Source organism: Salvelinus alpinus, chromosome 20 (assembly GCF_045679555.1).
Source record: "Salvelinus alpinus chromosome 20, SLU_Salpinus.1, whole genome shotgun sequence".
NCBI classification, from domain to species: domain Eukaryota; kingdom Metazoa; phylum Chordata; class Actinopteri; order Salmoniformes; family Salmonidae; genus Salvelinus; species Salvelinus alpinus.
In genome coordinates, this window is record NC_092105.1 from 11,952,588 (window position 1) to 11,978,001 (window position 25,414).

General features: G+C 43.9%; 2 protein-coding genes across 5 annotated transcripts in view; both read right to left on the bottom strand.

Annotated features, from left to right (window-relative positions):
- Window positions 1–17,529, bottom strand: part of LOC139546305 (uncharacterized) — a 28,838-nt gene extending 11,309 nt beyond the window's left edge. Inside the window, exons 1-2 of the mRNA XM_071354518.1 lie at window positions 17,116–17,529; window positions 190–329 (exon numbers count right to left, since the gene is read on the bottom strand). The gene's annotated coding sequence lies outside the window, so the exon portion shown is untranslated. The remainder of the gene's footprint in view (window positions 1–189; window positions 330–17,115) is intronic.
- A 440-nt stretch (window positions 17,530–17,969) lies between these two features.
- Window positions 17,970–25,414, bottom strand: part of LOC139546307 (anion exchange protein 3-like) — a 91,039-nt gene continuing 83,594 nt past the window's right edge. For all 4 annotated transcript variants that reach the window (XM_071354522.1, XM_071354521.1, XM_071354525.1 and 1 more), the window contains 3 exons: window positions 25,089–25,258; window positions 24,182–24,355; window positions 17,970–20,666 (listed from right to left, as the gene is read on the bottom strand). In XM_071354522.1, the coding sequence (XP_071210623.1) occupies window positions 20,586–20,666; window positions 24,182–24,355; window positions 25,089–25,258 (425 nt within the window). In that variant the 3' untranslated portion in view covers window positions 17,970–20,585. The remainder of the gene's footprint in view (window positions 20,667–24,181; window positions 24,356–25,088; window positions 25,259–25,414) is intronic.

Below are 25,414 nucleotides of genomic sequence, written 5' to 3' on the forward strand. Positions count from 1 at the left end.
AATGTTCCAGCTTTGCTTTAATTTCTTGTTGAATTGTAAAGAAACAGTGGGGACCTTCAAGTGTGAAGGCTTTAAGAAGAACACTGGCCATGAGACTTAAAAATAATTAGACAGGCAGCACAGTATAAGTAAGAATGTGTGTGTGTGTTTGTGTGTGTGTGTGTGTGTGTGTGTGTGTCCATGACTTACTGTGGTAGGGCTGGATGCTGGTCAGATCCTTCTGACAGTTGTGATGTGCAATCCAGGCCTCTTGTCATTCTTCAATCCATCTCGGGAACATTCCCAGAGTGCTGCATTCCAGAAGAATTGTCCTGAGATCCGGGATATTACTAGAACAAGACAGACTTCTTGAAAAGTTCAACCATTCTCTCCTAGGAAACTTCTATAGCCACACAACCCTAAACAGACACTTCAAATTGTAATTTAATTAATATTCTTCAAAGTTTAGAGAACAGATTGCATTACATTTTGGGATTCAACAATAACATTGACAGGTATACAGAGGGGAGGGGACTGTATTGTTGTGCAAGTGGTTGCCAAGGTAATAAACATGTCTCCCTCACAGTGGCAACCATAGGCTCAAACATGTGGTCTCTAAGCAATGACAGGGGCGTGATATCACTCCTGTTGCACTGGCTGTCTGGGCCCTGTCAATGTGTTGAGAGGTGAGTGTCACAGTCTGCAGGACTTCTAAAAGCTTTTCTGTTTACACAGCTCTATGTTGGTTAGCTGTGTTTTAGATAGTAAAGAAAAAGCCAGACAGGCATGGACTTAACCATGGGCTTATGAGTGAATGAGGCTTATTCAGACATTGCTACTGCTCCTTTGGGTTTAGTATAGTACAGTATAATATAGTACAGTATTGTATTGCATAGTTCTGTATAATATAGTATAGCATAGTACAGTATAATATAGTACAGTATAATATAGTACAGTATTGTATTGCATAGCACAGTATAATATAGAATAGCATAGTATTGTATAATATAGTATAGCAGAATACAGTATAATATAGTACAGTATTGTATTGCATAGTACTGTATAATATAGTAAAGCATAGTACAGTATAATATAGTACAGTATTGTATTGCATAGTTCTGTATAATATAGTAAAGCATAGTACAGTATAATATAGTACAGTATTGTATTGCATAGTACTGTATAATATAGTAAAGCATAGTACAGTATAATATAGTACAGTATTGTATTGCATAGTACTGTATAATATAGTATAGCATAGTATAATATAGTATAGTACAGTATTGTATTGCATAGTACTGTATAATATACTAAAGCATAGTACTGTATAATATAGTACAGTATTGTATTGCATAGTACTGTATAATATAGTACAGTATTGTATTGCATAGTACTGTATACTATAGTATAACATAGTATAATATAGTATAGTACAGTGTAGTAGTCGATCAAAAGCAAAGACTGAGTGTTGTCTTCAAGCACTTAGGGCATGCTCCTTTTTTACTATTAGATAAAAAGGAACAGAATGAGAAAAAAAAATTATGAATAATTCAGTCAGTTTAAAAATAAGTGAGACGGTTATTAAGTGATTAAAGTTTTTTTTAAAGACTTCTGTGGAGCATATTGACTATACAAAGAGATGACCAAAAGTAAACAAGTAAACCTTTTGCTTGAGCGGTAGAGGCAGTGATTGAGTTGTGTTTGGTACATTTTACATTTACGCGACTTAACAGATGCTCTTATCCAGAGCGACTTACAGGAGAAATTATGGCTAAGTGCCTTGCTCAAGGGCACATTGGCAGATTATTCACCTAGTCGGCTCAAGATTTGAACCAGCGATCTATCAATTACTGGCTCAACATTCTTAACCGCTAGGTTACCTACCTTCCAGCATTAGGATTGAGACACTTTTGGGTGAGTAATATGAAGTTGTCCATCTCAGTCAGTGTGGTATGTGTGTTGAAAAACAGCTTGCCTAATACTGTGCGTGCATGAAAAACATCTCTCACAGTACACTTAAGCAATAAGGCCCGAGGGGGTGTGGTATATGGCCAATATAACACGGCTAAGGGCTGTTATGAGCCTGGATACAGCCCTTAGCCGTGGTATATTGGCCATATACCACAAACCCCCGAGGTGCCTTATTGCTGTTTTAAACTGGTTACCAACGTAATTAGTGCAGTAAAAATAGATGTTATGTCATACCCTTGGTATACGGTCTGATATACCATGGCTTTCAGCCAATCAGCATTCAGGGTTCGAACCACCCAGCTTATAAAATCCAGTAAATCAAATCAAATCAAATGGTCTTTGTCACATGCGCCGAATACAACAGGTGTAGACCTTACAGTGAAATGCTTACTTACAGGCTCTTAACAAACAATGTAGTTTAAAGAAAATACCAAAAAAAGTAAGAGACAAGAATAACAAATAATTCAAGAGCAGCAGTAAAATAACAATAGTGAGGCTATATACAGGGGTTACCTGTACAGAGTCAATGTGCGGGGGCACCGGTGTCTAGGTAATTGAGGTAATATGTACATGTATGTAGAGTTATTAACGTTCAGTAATAGATTTGTAATGCAATGATACCGTCGGTCATAGTGTTAAACTGAATCAAACTGTAGACAACATCTGTAGGCCCACCAACTACTGCAGATAGTTGTTGGGCCTATTTAGGTCAAATCAAATGTAGCCCAAGTTTTACTCACAATTCACAATTTGCACAGTTTTACTCATGAAACAGAACAGCACACCATACTCCCCATTTCCTTCTGGCTTGCTAAGCTTCTGGAGACCCACAGGGGTCAAGAACAGGACTAAGAGCAGATTTACGGCATACTCAGGAGATAGCAGTAGGGGGGAGAAAACACTGGACACAGCCCCACGGAGAGAGTGCTACTCTCAGATAAATCTATTGCCTCTCCCTACAGTCCAAGATATTTAGGTAATAGAGAACTGTAATACGATGCTACAGTCCAATATATTTAGGTAATAGAGAACGGTAATACGATGCTACAGTCCAATATATTTAGGTAATAGAGAACGGTAATACGATGCTACAGTCCAATATATTTAGGTAATAGAGAACGGTAATACGATGCTACAGTCCAATATATTTAGGTAATAGAGAACGGTAATACGATGCTACAGTCCAATATATTTAGGTAATAAAGAACGGTAATACGATGCTACAGTCCAATATATTTAGGTAATAGAGAACGGTAATACGATGCTACAGTCCAATATATTTAGGTAATAGAGAACGGTAATACGATGCTACAGTCCAATATATTTAGGTAATAGAGAACAGTAATACGATGCTACAGTCCAATATATTTAGGTAATAGAGAACGGTAATACGATGCTACAGTCCAATATATTTAGGTAATAGAGAACGGTAATACGATGCTACAGTCCAATATATTTAGGTAATAGAGAACGGTAATACGATGCTACAGTCCAATATATTTAGGTAATAGAGAACGGTAATACGATGCTACAGTCCAATATATTTAGGTAATAGAGAACGGTAATACGATGCTACAGTCCAATATATTTAGGTAATAGAGAACGGTAATACGATGCTACAGTCCAATATATTTAGGTAATAGAGAACGGTAATACGATGCTACAGTCCAATATATTTAGGTAATAGAGAACGGTAATACGATGCTACAGTCCAATATATTTAGGTAATAGAGAACGGTAATACGATGCTACAGTCCAATATATTTAGGTAATAGAGAACGGTAATACGATGCTACAGTCCAATATATTTAGGTAATAGAGAACGGTAATACGATGCTACAGTCCAATATATTTAGGTAATGGAGAACGGTAATACGATGCTACAGTCCAATATATTTAGGTAATAGAGAACGGTAATACGATGCTACAGTCCAATATATTTAGGTAATAGAGAACGGTAATACGATGCTACAGTCCAATATATTTAGGTAATAGAGAACTGTAATACGATGCTACAGTCCAATATATTTAGGTAATAGAGAACGGTAATACGATGCTACAGTCCAATATATTTAGGTAATAGAGAACGGTAATACGATGCTACAGTCCAATATATTTAGGTAATAGAGAACGGTAATACGATGCTACAGTCCAATATATTTAGGTAATAGAGAACGGTAATACGATGCTACAGTCCAATATATTTAGGTAATAGAGAACGGTAATACGATGCTACAGTCCAATATATTTAGGTAATAGAGAACGGTAATACGATGCTACAGTCCAATATATTTAGGTAATAGAGAACGGTAATACGATGCTACAGTCCAATATATTTAGGTAATAGAGAACAGTAATACGATGCTACAGTCCAATATATTTAGGTAATAGAGAACGGTAATACGATGCTACAGTCCAATATGTTTAGGTAATAGAGAACGGTAATACGATGCTACAGTCCAATATATTTAGGTAATAGAGAACGGTAATACGATGCTACAGTCCAATATATTTAGGTAATAGAGAACGGTAATACGATGCTACAGTCCAATATATTTAGGTAATAGAGAACGGTAATACGATGCTACAGTCCAATATATTTAGGTAATAGAGAACGGTAATACGATGCTACAGTCCAATATATTTAGGTAATAGAGAACGGTAATACGATGCTACAGTCCAATATATTCCGGCGCCGAAAAGAGATGGCCGCCTCGCTTCGCGTTCCTTGGAAAATATGCAGTATTTTGTTTGTTTATGTGTTATTTCTTACATCGGTACCCCAGGTAATCTTAGGTTTCATTACATACAGTCGGGAGGAACTACTGAATATACGATTAACGTCAACTCATCATCGTTCCTACCAGGAATATGACTTTCCCGAAACGGATCCAGTGTTTTGCCTTCCACCCAATACAATGGATCTGATCCCAGCCGGCGACCCTGTGCGACGCCGAAAAAGGGGCAAACGAGGCGGTCTCGTGGTCAGGCTTCGGAGACGGGCACATCGCGCTCCACTCCCTAGCATACTACTCGCCAATGTCCAGTCTCTTGACAATAAGGTTGATGAAATCCGAGCACGGGTAGCATTCCAGAGAGACATCAGGGATTGCAACGTGCTCTGCTTCACGGAAACATGGCTAACTCAAGGGACGCTAACGGAGTCGGTGCAGCCAGCTGGTTTCTTCATGCATCGCGCCGACAGAAACAAACATCTTTCCGGTAAGAAGAGCGGCGGGGGGGTATGCCTTATGATTAACGAGAAGTGGTGTGATCATCATAACAACACACAGGAACTCAAGTCATTCTGTTCACCTGATCTAGAACTCCTCACAATCAAATGTCGACCGCATTATCTACCAAGGGAATTCTCTTCAATCATAATCACAGCCGTATATATTCCCCCCCAAGCAGACACATCGATGGCCCTGAACGAACTTTATCTGACTCTTTGTAAACTGGAAACCACACACCCTGAGGCTGCATTCATCGTAGCTGGGGATTTTAACAAGGCTAATCTAAAAACAAAACTCCCTAAATTCTATCAGCATATCGATTGTGCTACCAGGGCTGGGAAAACCCTAGATCATTGTTATACTAATTTCCGCGACGCATATAAGGCCCTCCCCCGCCCCCCTTTCGGAAAAGCTGACCACGACTCCATTTTGTTGATTCCAGCCTACAAACAGAAACTCAAACAACAAGCTCCCGCGCTCAGGTCTGTTCAACGCTGGTCCGACCAATCTGAATCCACGCTTCAAGACTGCTTCGATCACGCGGATTGGAATATGTTCCGCATCGCGTCCAACAACAATATTGACGAATATGCTGATTCGGTGAGCGAGTTCATTAGGAAGTGCATTGACGATGTTGTACCCACAGCAACGATTAAAACATTCCCAAACCAGAAACCGTGGATTGACGGCAGCATTCGCGTGAAACTGAAAGCGCGAACCACTGCTTTTAACCAGGGCAAGGTGACCGGAAGCATGACCGAATACAAACAGTGTAGCTATTCTCTCCGCAAGGCAATCAAACAGGCTAAGTCCCAGTACAGAGACAAAATCGAGTCGCAATTCAACAGCTCAGACACAAGAGGTATGTGGCAGGGTCTACAGTCAATCACGGATTACAAAAAGAAAACCAGCCCCGTCGCGGACCAGGATGTCTTGCTCCCAGACAGGCTAAACAACTTTTTTGCCCGCTTTGAGGACAATACAGTGCCACTGACACGGCCCCCTACCAAAACCTGCGGGCTCTCCTTCACTGCAGCCGAGGTGAGTAAAACATTTAAACGTGTTAACCCTCGCAAGGCTGCAGGCCCAGACGGCATTCCCAGCCGCGTCCTCAGAGCATGCGCAGACCAGCTGGCTGGTGTGTTTACGGACATATTCAATCAATCCTTATCCCAGTCTGCTGTTCCCACATGCTTCAAGAGGGCCACCATTGTTCCTGTTCCCAAGAAAGCTAAGGTAACTGAGCTAAACGACTACCGCCCCGTAGCACTCACTTCCGTCATCATGAAGTGCTTTGAGAGACTAGTCAAGGACCATATCACCTCCACCCTACCGGACACCCTAGACCCACTCCAATTTGCTTACCGACCCAATAGGTCCACAGACGACGCAATCGCAACCACACTGCACACTGCCCTAACCCATCTGGACAAGAGGAATACCCATGTGAGAATGCTGTTCATCGATTACAGCTCAGCATTTAACACCATAGTACCCTCCAAACTCGTCATCAAGCTCGAGACCCTGGGTCTCGACCCCGCCCTGTGCAACTGGGTCCTGGACTTCCTGACGGGCCGCCCCCAGGTGGTGAGGGTAAGTAACAACATCTCCACCCCGCTGATCCTCAACACTGGGGCCCCACAAGGGTGCGTTCTGAGCCCTCTCCTGTACTCCCTGTTCACCCACGACTGCGTGGCCATGCACGCCTCCAACTCAATCATCAAGTTTGCGGATGACACTACAGTGGTAGGCTTGATTACCAACAACGACGAGACGGCCTGCAGGGAGGAGGTGAGGGCCCTCGGAGTGTGGTGTCAGGAAAATAACCTCACACTCAACGTCAACAAAACAAAGGAGATGATTGTGGACTTCAGGAAACAGCAGAGGGAGCACCCCCCTATCCACATCGACGGGTCAGTAGTGGAGAAGGTGGAAAGTTTTAAGTTCCTCGGTGTACACATCACGGACAAACTGAATTGGTCCACCCACACAGACAGCGTTGTGAAGAAGGCGCAGCAGCGCCTCTTCAACCTCAGGAGGCTGAAGAAATTCGGCTTGTCACATAAAGCACTCACAAACTTCTACAGATGCACAATCGAGAGCATCCTGTCGGGCTGTATCACCGCCTGGTACAGCAACTGCTCCGCCCACAACCGTAAGGCTCTCCAGAGGGTAGTGAGGTCTGCAGAACGCATCACCAGGGGCAAACTACCTGCCCTCCAGGACACCTACACCACCCGATGTCACAGGAAGGCCATAAAGATCATCAAGGACAACAACCACCCAAGCCACTGCCTGTTCACCCCGCTATCATCCAGAAGGCGAGGTCAGTACAGGTGCATCAAAGCAGGGACCGAGAGACTGAAAAACAGCTTCTATCTCAAGGCCATCAGACTGTTAAACAGCCACCACTAACATTTAGCGGCCGCTGCCAACATACTGACTCAACTCCAGCCACTTTAAAAATGGGAATTGATGGAAATTATGTAAAAATGTACCACTAGCCACTTTAAACAATGCCACTTAATATAATGTTTACATACCCTACATTACCCATCTCATATGTATATACTGTACTCTATATCATCTACTGCATCTTGCCATCTTTATGTAATACATGTACCACTAGCCACTTTAAACTATGCCACTTTATGTTTACATACCCTACAGTACTCATCTCATATGTATATACCGTACTCTATACCATCTACTACATCTGCCATGCCGTTCTGTACCACCACTCATTCATATATCTTTATGTACATATTCTTTATCCCTTTACACTTGTGTGTGTGTGTAAGGTAGTAGTTGTGGAATTGTTAGGTTAGATTACTTGTTGGTTATTACTGCATTGTCGGAACTAGAAGCACAAGCATTTCGCTACACTCGCATTAACATCTGCTAACCATGTGTATGTGACTAATAAAATTTGATTTGATTTGATTTGATTTGAATAGAGAACGGTAATACGATGCTACAGTCCAATATATTTAGGTAATAGAGAACGGTAATACGATGCTACAGTCCAATATATTTAGGTAATAGAGAACGGTAATACGATGCTACAGTCCAATATATTTAGGCAATAGAGAACGGTAATACGATGCTACAGTCCAATATATTTAGGTAATAGAGAATGGTTATACGATGCTACAGTCCAATATATTTAGGTAATAGAGAACGGTAATACGATGCTACAGTCCAATATATTTAGGTAATAGAGAACGGTAATACGATGCTACAGTCCAATATATTTAGGTAATAGAGAACGGTAATACGATGCTACAGTCCAATATATTTAGGTAATAGAGAACGGTAATACGATGCTACAGTCCAATATATTTAGGTAATAGAGAACGGTAATACGATGCTACAGTCCAATATATTTAGGTAATAGAGAACGGTAATACGATGCTACAGTCCAATATATTTAGGTAATAGAGAACGGTAATACGATGCTTGAAACAAGACAATATGGACATGAGGCGATGGTGTGGAACTGGGTCGTCAATTTACGGCTTTAGAAAACTATTATATTGGAAGCTGTTTGTGTGTGTGTGTGTGTGTGTGTGTGTGTATGTGTGTATAGACACAACCTCCGTAGGCCCAACAACTACTGCAGATAGTTGTTGGGCCTATTAAGGTCATATCAAATGTAGCCCAAGTTTTACTCACGTCACCATTTACACATTTCAATCAAAGCAGAACTTCAGCGAACTTTCTCTCTCCCTGATCTGTCATCCATTACAAAGACATAAGCAACAAAGCCTGTATCCATTTGAGTGACGTTTATCTCCTCCGGAAGTATCCTAGTAACCTTTTGATGATTATTGAGGGTGGAAGCGGAGTCTTTTTTAACTGCCACTATTGCATGGAATAGCAATGGCTGACAATGACTGTAATGTATTTTTCTGGTTCTGGCACCAGCCAGTCTTGAACTCTATTGCTAGAGTACAACTTAGTCTCCACCCGAAAACTATCTTTTAGTATTTGTTTCATTAGTCCATTGTTGACATAATGACAAAAATGTTTTGCTTGTTAGCAATCAAGTTTTCAAGATATTTAACTTTCAAAATACAGAAAACATCCCAGGATGATGCATTTTGCATAATGATGCTGCGTTTTGCCTTGTATATGTGCGTTTTTTCTTCAAATATGGTTTTTGGGTGGAATTTCTCTTTAATCAAATCAAATTTTATTTGTCACATGCGCCGAATACAACAGGTGTGTAATGAATACGATGGGAGGCAGAGAGCTGGTTTCAAGCGTAGGGCGCAGCAGGTGTTTATTGCAAAAGACCACAGGAGGAGGCAGGTGGCTGGGTCCAGGGGCAGGCAGAAGGTCATACACAGGGGATCCAAAAAAGCAACAGTACAAGCAGGGAAAAGGCTAGTAACGTAGTCCGGGAGATCAGGAAATTCGATAGGCAAAAGTACAGGCAGGGAATACACAAAAAGGCGGCGTTAGTGAGGAGGGCCAAAACTATGATACACAGGAGGACTAATATGGGAAATAAACAGAGCTCCGAATAGAATGTGTATCAAAACAAACAATACCTCACAATGATGGGGCGCAAAGAACTGAACTAAATAGTGTGTGTAAATGACATACAGGTGTGTGAGCAGGTGATCAGAATTCAGGTGATTGAGATCTGGAAAGTGAGCTGCGTTCAGGGGATCTACGTGTTTGAGTGTGAGCTGGAAAGTGGGCTGGAAAGTGAGCTGCGTTCAGGGGATCTACGTGTTTGAGAGTGTGAGCTGGAAGCAGATGTTACAAGGTGTAGACCTTACAGTGAAATGCTTACTTACAAGCCCTTAACCAACAATGCAGTTTTAAGAAAACACCTAAAAATATATAAATAATTTAAAAGTAAGAGATAAGAATAACAAATAATTAAAGAGCAGCAGTAAATAACAATAGCGGGGCTATATACAAGGGGTACCTGTACAGAGTCAATGTGCGGGGGCACCGATGTCAAGGTAATTGAGGTAATAGTAATTGCGGAAACAATGATGCCAGCTTGAGGCCTGAACTCTTTACTGACAAAGAAAATAGATGGTAGATGTTGATGATACTCAGTAAGACTCTAGACATACTATCTGCACACCTGAAAGGTAGTTTCAGGCAGGGCTGGATTTAAAAAACCTCCAGGCGTTTCACCTGCCTTAGTGTGATCCTCATGGCCTTAACAGGTGAGCAACTATGACACTTTCAAACTACATTTCAATGTCATTATTTTGGATACAGTTGAAGTTCAATCCTGCTACAGCAGTCTGCAGCAGTCTAGAGCAGTCTACAGCAGTATAGTCCACTAAATGTTACAGCAAAAACATACAGCAAAAATTCCAGTTACTTTTCACAAATTCTGTGGTTTTCCAGAATCTCGATTGGACGATTCCCAGATTTCCTGCTTATTTCCTTGTAATTCCAGACATCTTCCAACCAGGATTTCTGGAAGACCGGGGAATTTTGGGAAATTTAGCTGAATTTGGCAACCCTATTCATCAGTAATGGATATCAGGCCGTTGAAAGTGGGCGTTGAAAGTGGGGGAGAAAGCAGTATATCTCTGAGCTATTTCAAATAGAAGAGCTTTGCGATCCAACAGTCGCTTTCAGTTTTTATATTACCAAAATTTTATGGAAAACACATTCTAATTAGTGTTGACTGGAAGAGTCATGCGGGACATTGGAATATTTCACGTCCTCTTCCCTCACTCCCAAATGGTCTGTGATTTATTTTAAACATAATTTGTTTGTAGACACAGCCAATTATAGACATAAAATCACCAACCCACTGCCTATAGTATTCAGTTCTATTGAATGGTTATAGTTTTTTCTCTTATTTTCGAATAACACACACACACACACACACACACACACACACACACACACACACACACACACACACACACACACACACACACACACACACACACACACACACACACACACACACACACACACACACACACACACACACACACACACACACACACACACAATCACGGGCCCTGAGCTCTCAATGACATCTTCATGGCTGATGAGTGAGGACAGAGGAAAGGGATAAAAAAGGGATAAGCCTTTCGGCGAAGATGTACAACCTTTAGTCATGGGAAAGTCAGATTTCTCCTGTCTCCAGGGTGTTTTCTTTGTGTTGAAATATTACATGTTTTTGTGTTGACATATAACATGTTTTTGTGTTGAGATATTACATGTTTTGGGTTGAGATATTACATGATTTTGTGTTGAGATATTACATGTTTTGGGTTGAGATATTACATGTTTTGTGTTGAGATATTACATGTTTTGGGTTGAGATAATACATGTTTTGGGTTGAGATATTACATGTTTTGGGTTGAGATAATACATGTTTTGGGTTGAGATAATACATGTTTTGGGTTGAGATAATACATGTTTTGGGTTGAGATATTACATGTTTTGGGTTGAGATAATACATGTTTTGGGTTGAGATATTACATGTTTTGGGTTGAGATATTACATGTTTTGGGTTGAGATAATACATGTTTTGGGTTGAGATAATACATGTTTTGGGTTGAGATAATACATGTTTTGGGTTGAGATATTACATGTTTTGGGTTGAGATAATACATGTTTTGGGTTGAGATAATACATGTTTTGGGTTGAGATATTACATGTTTTTGGGTTGAGATATTACATGTTTTTGTGTTGAGATATTACATGTTTTGGGTTGAGATATTACATGTTTTGGGTTGAGATAATACATGTTTTGGGTTGAGATATTACATGATTTTGTGTTGAGATATTACATGGATATTTGGTGGGGGGGGCTAATATACATGGGTAGCCACACTGCTCCGGATCATATTTCTCCACATGTTTGTTCAGAGCGAAGCTGTAGTGCTATGTCCATTAAATCAACTGTAGATATCGCCTGCGGGGCCCAGGCCCCAGAGATCTACATGATGTGTTAGGACGGTGTATTAACACGATGAACAGCATGACCCGTCACACCCTGACATTTGAGCGATTGGTACACAGTAGTCCAGGCTGTTTAGTACATGCTACATTTATTAGTCGCTTTTGTCAGTGAATCCCAGACAAATTCTTTACTCTTTCTCCCTGAACTGTGCACTTTTTCACTACTCAGTCCCCACTAATGTCACGTTCCTGACCTGTTTTCTCTTGTTTTGTATGTCTTTATTGGTCAGGGCGTGAGTGTTGGGTGGGCAGTCTATGTTTTGTATTTCTATGTTGGGTTTTGTGTTCGGCCTGGTATGATTCTCAATTAGAGACAGGTGTGTATCGTTTGTCTCTGATTGAGAGTCATACTAAGGCAGCCAGGGTTTCACTGGTGTTTTGTGGGTGTTTGTTTCCTGTGTTAGCGTTTGGGCCACACAGGACTGTTGGAGGTTAGTCACGTTTGTTGTTTTGTTTATTTGTAGTGTTTGTTGGTTTGCCATTAAAATCATGAATACCTCCTACTCCGCATCTTGGTCCGATCCTCCTCGTCTGAGGAGGAGAACGACATTGACAGCCGTTACAACTAAAAGGAATGGATTGAGTGAGAGAAGTAGAGAAAAATGGAACACTCATCATAAGTAGAGTTAAAGAACAGTGTGGACCAAGGGACCAACGTTACCAGGTGTGTGGGGCCTTCACTGAAGGATGACATATTCCTACAGGTGCACCAGATGTTCTTCTCACTCTGCTCCTCCCCCTACTGTGTCCACATCACCACTCTGCTCCTCCCCCTGCTGTGTCCACATCACCACTCTGCTCCTCCCCTGCTGTGTCCACATCACCACTCTGCTCCTCCCCTGCTGTGTCCACATCACCACTCTGCTCCTCCCCTACTGTGTCCACATCACCACTCTGCTCCTCCCCCTGCTGTGTCCACATCACCACTCTGCTCCTCCCCTGCTGTGTCCACATCACCACTCTGCTCCTCCCCCTGCTGTGTCCACATCACCACTCTGCTCCTCCTCCTGCTGTGTCCACATCACCACTCTGCTCCTCCTCCTGCTGTGTCCACATCACCACTCTGCTCCTCCCCTGCTGTGTCCACATCACCACTCTGCTCCTCCCCTGCTGTGTCCACATCACCACTCTGCTCCTCCCCTGCTGTGTCCACATCACCACTCTGCTCCTCCCCTGCTGTGTCCACATCACCACTCTGCTCCTCCCCTGCTGTGTCCACATCACCACTCTGCTCCTCCCCTGCTGTGTCCACATCACCACTCTGCTCCTCCCCTGCTGTGTCCACATCACCACTCTGCTCCTCCTCCTGCTGTGTCCACATCACCACTCTGCTCCTCCCCCTGCTGTGTCCACATCACCACTCTGCTCCTCCCCCTGCTGTGTCCACATCACCACTCTGCTCCTCCCCCTGCTGTGTCCACATCACCACTCTGCTCCTCCCCCTGCTGTGTCCACATCACCACTCTGCTCCTCCCCCTGCTGTGTCCACATCACCACTCTGCTCCTCCCCCTGCTGTGTCCACATCACCACTATGCTCCTCCCCTGCTGTGTCCACATCACCACTCTGCTCCTCCTCCTGCTGTGTCCACATCACCACTCTGCCCCTCCCCCTGCTGTGTCCACATCACCACTCTGCTCCTCCCCTGATGTGTCCACATCACCACTCTGCTTCTCCTCCTGCTGTGTCCACATCACCACTCTGCTCCTCCTCCTGCTGTGTCCACATCACCACTCTGCTCCTCCTCCTGCTGTGTCCACATCACCACTCTGCTCCTCCTCCTGCTGTGTCCACATCACCACTCTGCTCCTCCTCCTGCTGTGTCCACATCACCACTCTGCCCCTCCCCCTGCTGTGTCCACATCACCACTCTGCTCCTCCCCTGATGTGTCCACATCACCACTCTGCTTCTCCTCCTGCTGTGTCCACATCACCACTCTGCTCCTCCTCCTGCTGTGTCCACATCACCACTCTGCTCCTCCTCCTGCTGTGTCCACATCACCACTCTGCTCCTCCTCCTGCTGTGTCCACATCACCACTCTGCTCCTCCTCCTGCTGTGTCCACATCACCACTCTGCTCCTCCTCCTGCTGTGTCCACATCACCACTCTGCTCCTCCTCCTGCTGTGTCCACATCACCACTCTGCTCCTCCTCCTGCTGTGTCCACATCACCACTCTGCTCCTCCCCCTGCTGTGTCCACATCACCACTCTGCTCCTCCCCTGATGTGTCCACATCACCACTCTGCTCCTCCTCCTGCTGTGTCCACGTCACCACTCTGCTCTTCCTCCTGCTGTGTCCACATCACCACTCTGCCCCTCCCCCTGCTGTGTCCACATCACCACTCTGCTCCTCCCCTGATGTGTCCACATCACCACTCTGCTCCTCCCCCTGCTGTGTCCACATCACCACTCTGCTCCTCCCCCTGCTGTGTCCACATCACCACTCTGCTCCTCCCCCTGCTGTGTCCACATCACCACTCTGCTCCTCCCCCTGCTGTGTCCACATCACCACTCTGCTCCTCCCCTGCTGTGTCCACATCACCACTCTGCCCCTCCCCCTGCTGTGTCCACATCACCACTACGCCCCTCCCCCTGCTGTGTCCACATCACCACTCTGCCCCTCCCCCTGCTGTGTCCACATCACCACTCTGCTCCTCCCCCTGCTGTGTCCACATCACCACTCTGCTCCTCCCCTGCTGTGTCCACATCACCACTCTGCTCCTCCCCTGCTGTGTCCACATCACCACTCTGCTCCTCCCCTGCTGTGTCCACATCACCACTCTGCTCCTCCCCCTGCTGTGTCCACATCACCACTCTGCTCCTCCCCCTGCTGTGTCCACATCACCACTCTGCCCCTCCCCCTGCTGTGTCCACATCACCACTCTGCCCCTCCCCCTGCTGTGTCCACATCACCACTCTGCCCCTCCCCCTGCTGTGTCCACATCACCACTCTGCCCCTCCCCCTGCTGTGTCCACATCACCACTCTGCCCCTCCCCCTGCTGTGTCCACATCACCACTCTGCCCCTCCCCCTGCTGTGTCCACATCACCACTCTGCCCCTCCCCCTGCTGTGTCCACATCACCACTCTGCTCCTCCCCCTGCTGTGTCCACATCACCACTCTGCTCCTCCCCCTGCTGTGTCCACATCACCACTCTGCCCCTCCCCCTGCTGTGTCCACATCACCACTCTGCTCCTCCCCCTGCTGTGTCCACATCACCACTCTGCCCCTCCCCCTGCTGTGTCCACATCACCACTCTGCCCCTCCCCCTGATGTGTCCACATCACCACTCTGCTCCTCCCCCTGATGTGTCCACATCACCACTCTGCTCCTCCCCCTGATGTGTCCACATCACCACTCTGCTCCTCCTCCTGCTGTGTCCACATCACCACTCTGCTCCTCCCCCTGCTGTGTCCACATCACCACTCTGCTCCGCCCCTGCTGTGTCCACATCACCACTCTGCTCCTCCCCTGCTGTGTCCACATCACCACTCTGCTCCTCCCCTGCTGTGTCCACATCACCACTCTGCTCCTCCCCCTGCTGTGTCCACATCACCACTCTGCTCCTCCCCCTGCTGTGTCCACATCACCACTCTGCCCCTCCCCCTGCTGTGTCCACATCACCACTCTGCCCCTCCCCCTGCTGTGTCCACATCACCACTCTGCCCCTCCCCCTGCTGTGTCCACATCACCACTCTGCCCCTCCCCCTGCTGTGTCCACATCACCACTCTGCCCCTCCCCCTGCTGTGTCCACATCACCACTCTGCCCCTCCCCCTGCTGTGTCCACATCACCACTCTGCCCCTCCCCCTGCTGTGTCCACATCACCACTCTGCTCCTCCCCCTGCTGTGTCCACATCACCACTCTGCTCCTCCCCCTGCTGTGTCCACATCACCACTCTGCCCCTCCCCCTGCTGTGTCCACATCACCACTCTGCTCCTCCCCCTGCTGTGTCCACATCACCACTCTGCCCCTCCCCCTGATGTATCCACATCACCACTCTGCTCCTCCCCCTGATGTGTCCACATCACCACTCTGCTCCTCCTCCTGCTGTGTCCACATCACCACTCTGCCCCTCCCCCTGCTGTGTCCACATCACCACTCATCTCCTCCCCCTGCTGTGTCCACATCACCACTCTGCTCCTCCCCCTGCTGTGTCCACATCACCACTCTGCTCCTCCCCCTACTGTGTCCACATCACCACTCTGCTCCTCCCCCTACTGTGTCCACATCACCACTCTGCTCCTCCCCCTGATGTGTCCACATCACCACTCTGCCCCTCCCCCTGCTGTGTCCACATCACCACTCTGCAATGCATCGACGGGACTCTGAGAGCCAACCCTCTGGTGTGGGAACACATCGTACACACACGCAAGCATGTAAATAGACACACACACAACCGCAGACATACAAATACACTATCAAGTGAGACACACTCGAGTTAGCAAACAGTAAGTTGGATATCTGTATGACATACATAAAAATAAATATTGACACATGCACTGTGGCAATATTAACTTGAACATATTGGTAGTGCAAGCTCAATCAACAAAGTCATATGAATAGAAACCAGTACACTACACTGGCTACATGTGAAATGGACTAATCACTATTCCCAGAATTTAGTCTTGAGTCAGACATACAAACATTGTAACATTTGGGTTATGATCAGTTTATGGCTACTTCCCATATCTTTAAATCATATTAGAAGACGACTGTAGTGGAGCATACTTTATAGAGTAAACTAGCTAGTAATCGGTCTGTAATATTGCGACACTTCGTGTGTCTGCCTGCCTATTAACAATATGCATAGTTCATAATGTTATTCCCTCGCTTCAGCTATTGCACGGTTTTAGTTACATCAAACATATTTATAACTAGTCCTTCTTCAACATGTGGTTCCATGGGTATTACAGTCTACCATCAAACATCAACAATAAGACATATAGGATAGTATAGCTAGCCTACCTCAAAACAGATATTAGCCACTGCTCCATGGTCCACCACCAACCACTTGACTTGAATCTTCTTTTCCAGCTTGCTTTATTTTAACGGATGGACATATTTTAAAGTTTAGGTGGCTAATGAGAACCAAGACGTTTTATCTCTACATTACTTTCATAAGGCTGTTTGAAAATTATTTGCTAGGAGATAGCTAAGCTAGTCAACATGTTTCAGCTAGCTAAGCTACCTAGCTTGAAGACGTGGTAAATGTACATAGAAAAAAACGAACTAGCTATGAAGTTGACAGTCCAATCAAAGTTACCAGACACAAGGTGTTGATTTATCAGTGGACAATGAGCTTTCTTAGGCGGGCACTTCTACTGTAAACCAATGGAGCACCAAAGAGGTGTTTTTCCTGGCTAGCTCTCCCAGCAGGTGCTGCGGTGATGTAGTGTCCCCATGAGTGACAGCACCCTGAGCCAATCACGCGCAAACAGACAAGATCAACGACGCCTACACTCTGTACTTTTTCTGTCTGCCCCTCCAACACAGAAAGCACAGAACGAGGCTGAAATAGCGGCCTTACTCAACGAAAACTGACGAAAACAACAATACAATGGGAACGTGACCACTTATGCTTTATAAAATCAAGCATTTTTTTATATAATAAAAGGTTATGGTTGCTAACTGTTATCCTATATTGTTGTGACATGCAATAACAGAATTTAATGCAAATCTCCTGGATATTGGTAGGGCTCCACCCCACCTACCACACGTAACATATCACCACTGCACACCCATATATTAAACTATGGTGCTAATAGTGTTGTATTATATTGTTATGTACTTAAATGAGTATTGAATAAAGAGTTGATAGATTTATTTGAAACACATAATAAATATTTATTTTCAGACAAAAAAATAATTTGTTTTACAGTAGTTTGAAAACTCCTTCACAATAACAGCAGGCTGAATTGCTATTCAAGTATCCACATAACATAAGTATATTTCAGTATTACTAATGCTAAAGTAATTAATAATTTACCATAAAATAAACTCACATTAAAAAAAATTCTCAGACTGACAAACCACACTTCGTCATTACAGTCAGGTATCGTTTTCAGAGCAGAACGAGTTATATCTCTGTTTGAGTGTGGCAATATGTTTATGTGTGTGTCACTATATTTGTGTGTGACATGACTTCATGCTGATTTTAACACACAAGTATAGCATGTAAAAACCATTGTGGCCTGCAGGACATCTTTCAATGCCTCAAGACTCTCAATTAAAGTAAAATTCCCCTTTAAATAATCACTGACCTGACGCTTAGCGAATTCTAAAGAGAATAATAACTATTTAAAGGGGATCTTCACCTTTATAACGTCATATTTATTACATGGCGCAAACAAGTTTGGAATGACTCATTAATTCAAATGAATATGCAGTACAAAAAAGGACTGGGGAAAAACGAGCTCATTATACAATAGGATGTCGCCACAGGGTTAGCGGTTCTATCATATTCCTGATGACAGTAGATACATAAAGCTATACAGGAGTACATTTCTGATTGTCTACTTATTAATTAATAGCCTTCACAAGTGTGCATAATGTACAGACAACAAAAACATTCCTTGTCCTAGACATCCAATCAAATGAGGGGGGAAAAAAAGGGCCCGGAGACTTTCAATCAAGCGAGAGGTCTAGGTAGCGTCGGTTCAAAAATAACAAGGCTATATTCCTAGATTTTGGGTGGGTGGTCTGGTCTGTGCTAGCATGGAGGTATCAGGTGACGAAACATTGTGGATTCCCAACGTCTGACATGCCAGGCCTTTTCCCCGGCTCCATAACAATTCAATGTTCATGTCCCTGTTCCAACACTCAGAGAATACTGACAGATCAACCCTTATTATTCTTTTGAATAATAACCACAATTCCAATTCTTGACTGAGGACTTTTTTTTGAGTGTCGGTCTTTCTCTGTCCCCTGACCGCAATACAACGTCTATTCCACGTTGGTTCAACGTCAAACAACGTTGTCTCAACCAGTGTGTGCCCATTGGGTAGGCCTATACATTCAATAAGTCTCACATGGTGTGGGGCTAAGTAGGTTGTCCATACACAATCTGCATTCAATAAGTCTCCAATCCTAGCATTTAGCATTAATACAACCAGAGTCAAAAATGGTTCTGCAACACAGCTCATGAAAACATTTTAAACACACAGACATTCTGTATGGGGTATAACTCTGAACTTTGAGGTAAAGAGTCCATTCCAGAGACTGTACATGTTAAACAAATGCTAAGTTGTATAGAATCCCTTCTGAACCAACTGTGTATAACTTGAAAAACATTTAAAAATGTCATGACTGATTTGTGTTCACAACAGGAACAACAAACTAATGGTCAAAGATCTATTTGCAGTTCAAGGGTTAGGTTCGTATGAAGCTTCAGTACCCTTCACATCCAACAGTTGCCCTCAGAACATGTAAGTACACCATGACAGTAGTGCTATACAGTGATTTTGATAACTGTGGCATAATTCCAGTGACTGTGACAAAGGTTTCAAATAAAGTTATTAATTGAACAAACAGACATTTAGAAAGAATCCCATATGTCAATATGGCTTCATAGAATTTTGGCAACTAAAACAACATTTAAATAAATAGGTAGGATAACATTTCATTCATATGGTCACAAGTACTAAAGAAACAATTGAAACGTATTCAAGGTCAGCAGATCACAATGTGTTCACATATACATCCACAGTGACATCATTGGACTGGCATGTAATGCAGAATATACCTCATAAAGAAAAACTGCTCCAACACACAAGCAGTCCTCAGTGCATCTTCGTTTCAGAAGAAATGCCCTGAGAGGTCTCATCCAATGATTCTTCTGTTCTTGGACCAGGGAACTGGTGTGGCAGTGCAGGTGAATCGCAAAGGTCAAAGGTGAGCGTGTCCTTGCGAGTAGCAAACAACTAAAAACAAATAAAAGGGAACGTCATACTGTTTGGTTAGCGACGTCATCAAACTGCACTGATAATGCCTACAGTATGAAGAAGAGGGGGAAGGCAGTTACGCTGAGGAGGCAGTGGAGTATTGGCTCCTGGTGAAACATGTGAGGGTGTCGTACAACCAGTGTTCATCCCACCGGTGCCCCAAAAAATATGGGACTCCAACACTGGGAGAGGAAACCAACCTACTGGAATCCTTGGGGTTGTCGACATTACACGTACGCCTGGAATCTGTAGTGAGCTTGACCGTTAAAGGAAATTACACACAGTAATATACACATATAATATATATGTATACATAATAATGTTTCTCTGCTGGAAAAATATTCTACCCTCAGCACATCTGGGGGGGGGGGGGGGGGGGGGTTGAAAAATACAGCTACCCAGACATAATAAGGTTTGCCCTCCAAAGAAGCTTGCTCGTAATTGGTTAGTGTTGGGAGACAGTGAGAGCCTATTGGGCCTCCCCATGTCACGTGTCTAAACAAGCATGTGAATCTCGTTATACTCGTCCCGACCATCCTCGTCAAAGTTGGGGGATGACTCGTCTTCCCCGTCGAGCTGTAGAGGATGAGAGTGAGGGAGAGGGAGAGGGTGAGGGTGAGGGAGAGGGAGAGGGAGAGGGAGAGGGTGAGGGAGAGGGAGAGGGAGGTTGGGAGAGGGTGAGGGAGAGGGAGGTTGGGAGAGGGAGAGGGTGAGGGAGGTTGGGAGAGGGAGGGAGAGGGAGAGGGTGAGGGTGAAGGAGAGGGAGGTTGGGATGTTACCATCATCTTGATTCATTAGATTAGTGTCTTGATGCGTTGGGCCAATATAGTGAAACACACCACACACACACCACACCACACACACACACCATTATCCTCTGTGTTTTGACAAAGTCCGTTCTCAAGTTGTTGTCATTTAGATAATGAGGTGTGGAGCCTTAATTTCAAGGACAGAAATATTTTAACAGAAAGCTGATTATGTTTGAATAGTCAAATGAAATACTACAGTACTGTAGTTGTGTACCTTTCACAAACAAACTAAAATTCACTGAGAGTACAGGGTATCCATGCTACAACTTTTTTTTATTGTTATTTTTTGGTTAAATTAGGGGTGTAGATCAGCTTTAATGGAGACAGATTGTAGCATCCATCAATGTAATTGTCTGCATCACTTCCAATCCCACCCATAGATTTTTTTGCTGTTATTGTAAATATATATATTATTTTAAATATATATATATATATATATTATGTATAATACTTTCCTTCTTTATTATTTTACCCTAACCCTACCACCCCTCCCTAATTGGAGTTAACTAATGGACAACAATATTTAGGCTTCTACTTCCATTTTATACATGCTACACTATATACATTTTATGGACAGTATATTTTACATTAGTTATCTTTTGTTTGTTTTTAGTTCCAGCCTTCAGCTACCCCCAACCCCTCCCATCTATCTCTGAAGACCATCCAGTCCCAGCCTTCAGCTACCCTCAACCCCTCCCATCTATCTCTGAAGACCATCCAGTCCCAGCCTTCAGCTACCCTCAACCCCTCCCATCTATCTCTGAAGACCATCCAGTCCCAGCCTTCAGCTACCCTCAACCCCTCCCATCTATCTCTGAAGACCATCCAGTCCCAGCCTTCAGCTACCCTCAACCCCTCCCATCTATCTCTGAAGACCATCCAGTCCCAGCCTTCAGCTACCCTCAACCCCTCCCATCTATCTCTGAAGACCATCCAGTCCCAGCCTTCAGCTACCCTCAACCCCTCCCATCTATCTCTGAAGACCATCCAGTCCCAGCCTTCAGCTACCCTCAACCCCTCCCATCTATCTCTGAAGACCATCCAGTCCCAGCCTTCAGCTACCCTCAACCCCTCCCATCTATCTCTGAAGACCATCCAGTCCCAGCCTTCAGCTACCCTCAACCCCTCCCATCTATCTCTGAAGACCATCCAGTCCCAGCCTTCAGCTACCCTCAACCCCTCCCATCTATCTCTGAAGACCATCCAGTCCCAGCCTTCAGCTACCCTCAACCCCTCCCATCTATCTCTGAAGACCATCCAGTCCCAGCCTTCAGCTACCCTCAACCCCTCCCATCTATCTCTGAACACCATCCAGTTTTGATTTAAAGCTGGGATGGTTGTTTCCCCCAGATACACTGAACAAAAATATAAACGCAACATCTAAAGTGTTGGTCCAATGTTTCGTGAGCTGAAATATAAGATCACAGAAATTTTCCATACACACAAAAAGCTAATTTCTCTCAAATGTGCACAAATTTGTTTAAGTCCATGTTAGTGAGCATTTCTCCTTTGCCAAGAAAATCCAGCCATGTGACAGGTGTGACATATCAAAAAGCTGATTAAACAGCATGATTAGTACATAGGTGCAGCTTGTGCTGGGGACAATAAAAGGCCACTCTAAAATGTGCCGTTTTAAAGTGGCCACTCAAGTTGTGAGGGAGCGTACAATTGGCATGCTGACTACAGCTTGTCCACCAGAGCAGTTGCCAGAGAATTGAATGTTCATTTCTTTACCATAAGCAACCTCCAACGACATTTTAGAGATTTTGGCGGTCCGTCCAACCGGCCTCACAACCGCAGACCATGTGTAACTACGCCATCTCAGGACCTCCACATCTGGCTTCTTCACCTGCGGGATCGTCTGAGACCAGCCAGACAGCTGATGAAAATTAGGAATATTTCTGTCTGTAATAAAGACCTTTTGTGGGGAAAAAATCATTCTGATTGGCTGGGCCTGGCTCCCCAGTGGGTGAGTGGGTGGGCCTAAGCCCTCCCAAGCCCACCCATGGCTGTGCCCCTGCCCAATCATGTGAAATCCATAGATCAAGGCCAAATTAATTTATTTCAATTGACTGATTTCCTTATATGAACTGTAACGCAGTAAAATCGTTGAAATTGTTGCTTGCGCTTATATTTTTTGTTCATGTATATGACATTCTATTGGCTGCAATAATTTCTTAATCCGGTGTCGTTTTGTGTATCAGTTCATAAACCATGTGTCATGGAATCGGTACATTGAAAATCTCCTCCAACTATTTTGCAAGCTGTCAATTTTTGTGTCCTTAAATTAAACTGGTCTACTTTTTTACTTAAAACAATTTTGGTCTTTAATGCAGGGCCGACATATAAATTCCTTACCTTCTTTCCTTTCCACTTCTCCTCCATTTTTGAGGTAATGCTGCAATCAGTTGGATGTAATTTTGAGTAGAGCAGACATTTCCATATACTTTTGCTAGCTGCATGTCTGACATATCTCCACCAGTCCTATTTATGACATCATTTACAAAGATTATGCTGATAATTTTTTTTTTCCTCAAGTAATTTTATATATATTTTTACCAATTTGTTTATTTGAGTTTAACCATAATATTTTATCTAATATTTGTTCTGTCTTTTCTGGTGGATTAAACTAACATTTCAACCAGCTTTCTATGGCTTGTTTTAAAAATAGCTATATTTTGGAGATTATTTCGTTGTCAAACAACCGAAAGTGAGAGATTGTAATCTGAATAAAGGGAAAAAGGCCATTCTTGAACACGGGGTGAGCCACTCTTACTAATCTGCTAGCAGTGGATCTCAATCCTGGTCCTGGGGACCCAAAGGGTGCACGTTTCTGTTTTTGCCCTAGCACTACACACCTGATTCAAATCATCAAAGCCTTTTGATGAGTTGATCATTTGAATCAGCTGTGTGGTGCTAGGGCAAAAACAAAAATGTCCACCCTTTGGATCCCCAGGACCAGAGTTGAGAACCAGTGGGCTAGAGAACCATTTCAGATTTAAATATAGCTTTTGAATGACTGAAGCCTTTATTGAGAGGTCCAATGTTTTAATATTTCATCATTTCTGCCCTCCAAATTCATATTCATTATATAAACAGGGCTGTTTAATTTTGTCTGGCTTGCTGTTCCAAATAAAGTGGAATATTTTTTGCTTATCTAATTTAAAAAGCAAGTCTTTAGGTGTAGGCAGGGCCATGCTACTACTTCTAATGTGTGACCCAATGTTGCCCAGACCAGATGATTGGGCCAGAATTCGGATAATTCCAGGAATGTCCACCTACCGCCTGGAGCTCACGCTCTTCAAAGATCCGGGAGAGGATGAGGCGGCGGAGCGGCACGGTCATGATGAGGATGAAGGGGAAGGCGAGCGAGACCACGGTGGACTTGACCACCCACAGCAACATGATGCAGGCCAGCTGGATGATGGTGAACATGTTCATACGCCACGTCTTCACCTGCAGCACGCACGCACACACACACACACACACACACACACACACACACACACACACACACACACACACACACACACACACACACACACACACACACACACACACACACACACACACACACACACACACACACACACACACACACACACACACACACACACACACACACACACACACGGGGTTATACATGCTTATGACAAGCCTTACAATCCATTATAACTGCCTCGTAATGTATTATACCTGCATGATTTAAGTACAGTGTTGCGAATTGTATTGAATTCATACTTTATTGCCAATTAACAGTGTTTGGAAATCATTTGTTTAGGGATAATGTTCAGGGCAGGACAATTGACATGCTAGACATACAGACAGACAGACAGGCAAAAAATAGTTGTTACCCAGCATATGGAATTTGTTATATAGAATTAGATGGATTGAGCTCCATCTACTGGGTGGATCTCCTCTAGTCTTTTACTTACATTGATCACAAAAGTGACATTAGATCAATGTATTGGGGCAACTTCATCATATTGTTATTGATTTTTATATATTTTTTAAATTGTATTTCAAATTAAGCCCACACACACAATCTCAATAAAATCACAAACAGACCAGGAATAGAAACCAGACATCTATAACAGAAACTGATCATCATATTCTGGTATGGGGAACACCTTGGTTACGTACAGTATATGTGGTTAGACTCTCCATGATATTCTGGTAAAGGGCTCACCTTGGTCACGTATATGTGGTCGGGGTGGTGCTTGGCTGGCGTGAACATGAGAGTGATGCGCTCGTAGAGCTGGATGCCGGTGATTGACGTGACGCCCATGTAGAGGAAGATCCCGAACAACACGGCCAGCGGAATGTGACGAAGCACATCTGTCATCACGAGGGACATGCCTATGGAAAGTCAAAGGTGAAAGGTCAAATGTGCGACATCTAGGTTGCCTAGGGATCTGTAGGGTAGTCAATCTCGGTTAACCGAAGACTAATGTTAAACCAGAACTAAATGTTAACCACAAGTAAATGTTAAACCACAAGTAAATGTTAAACCAA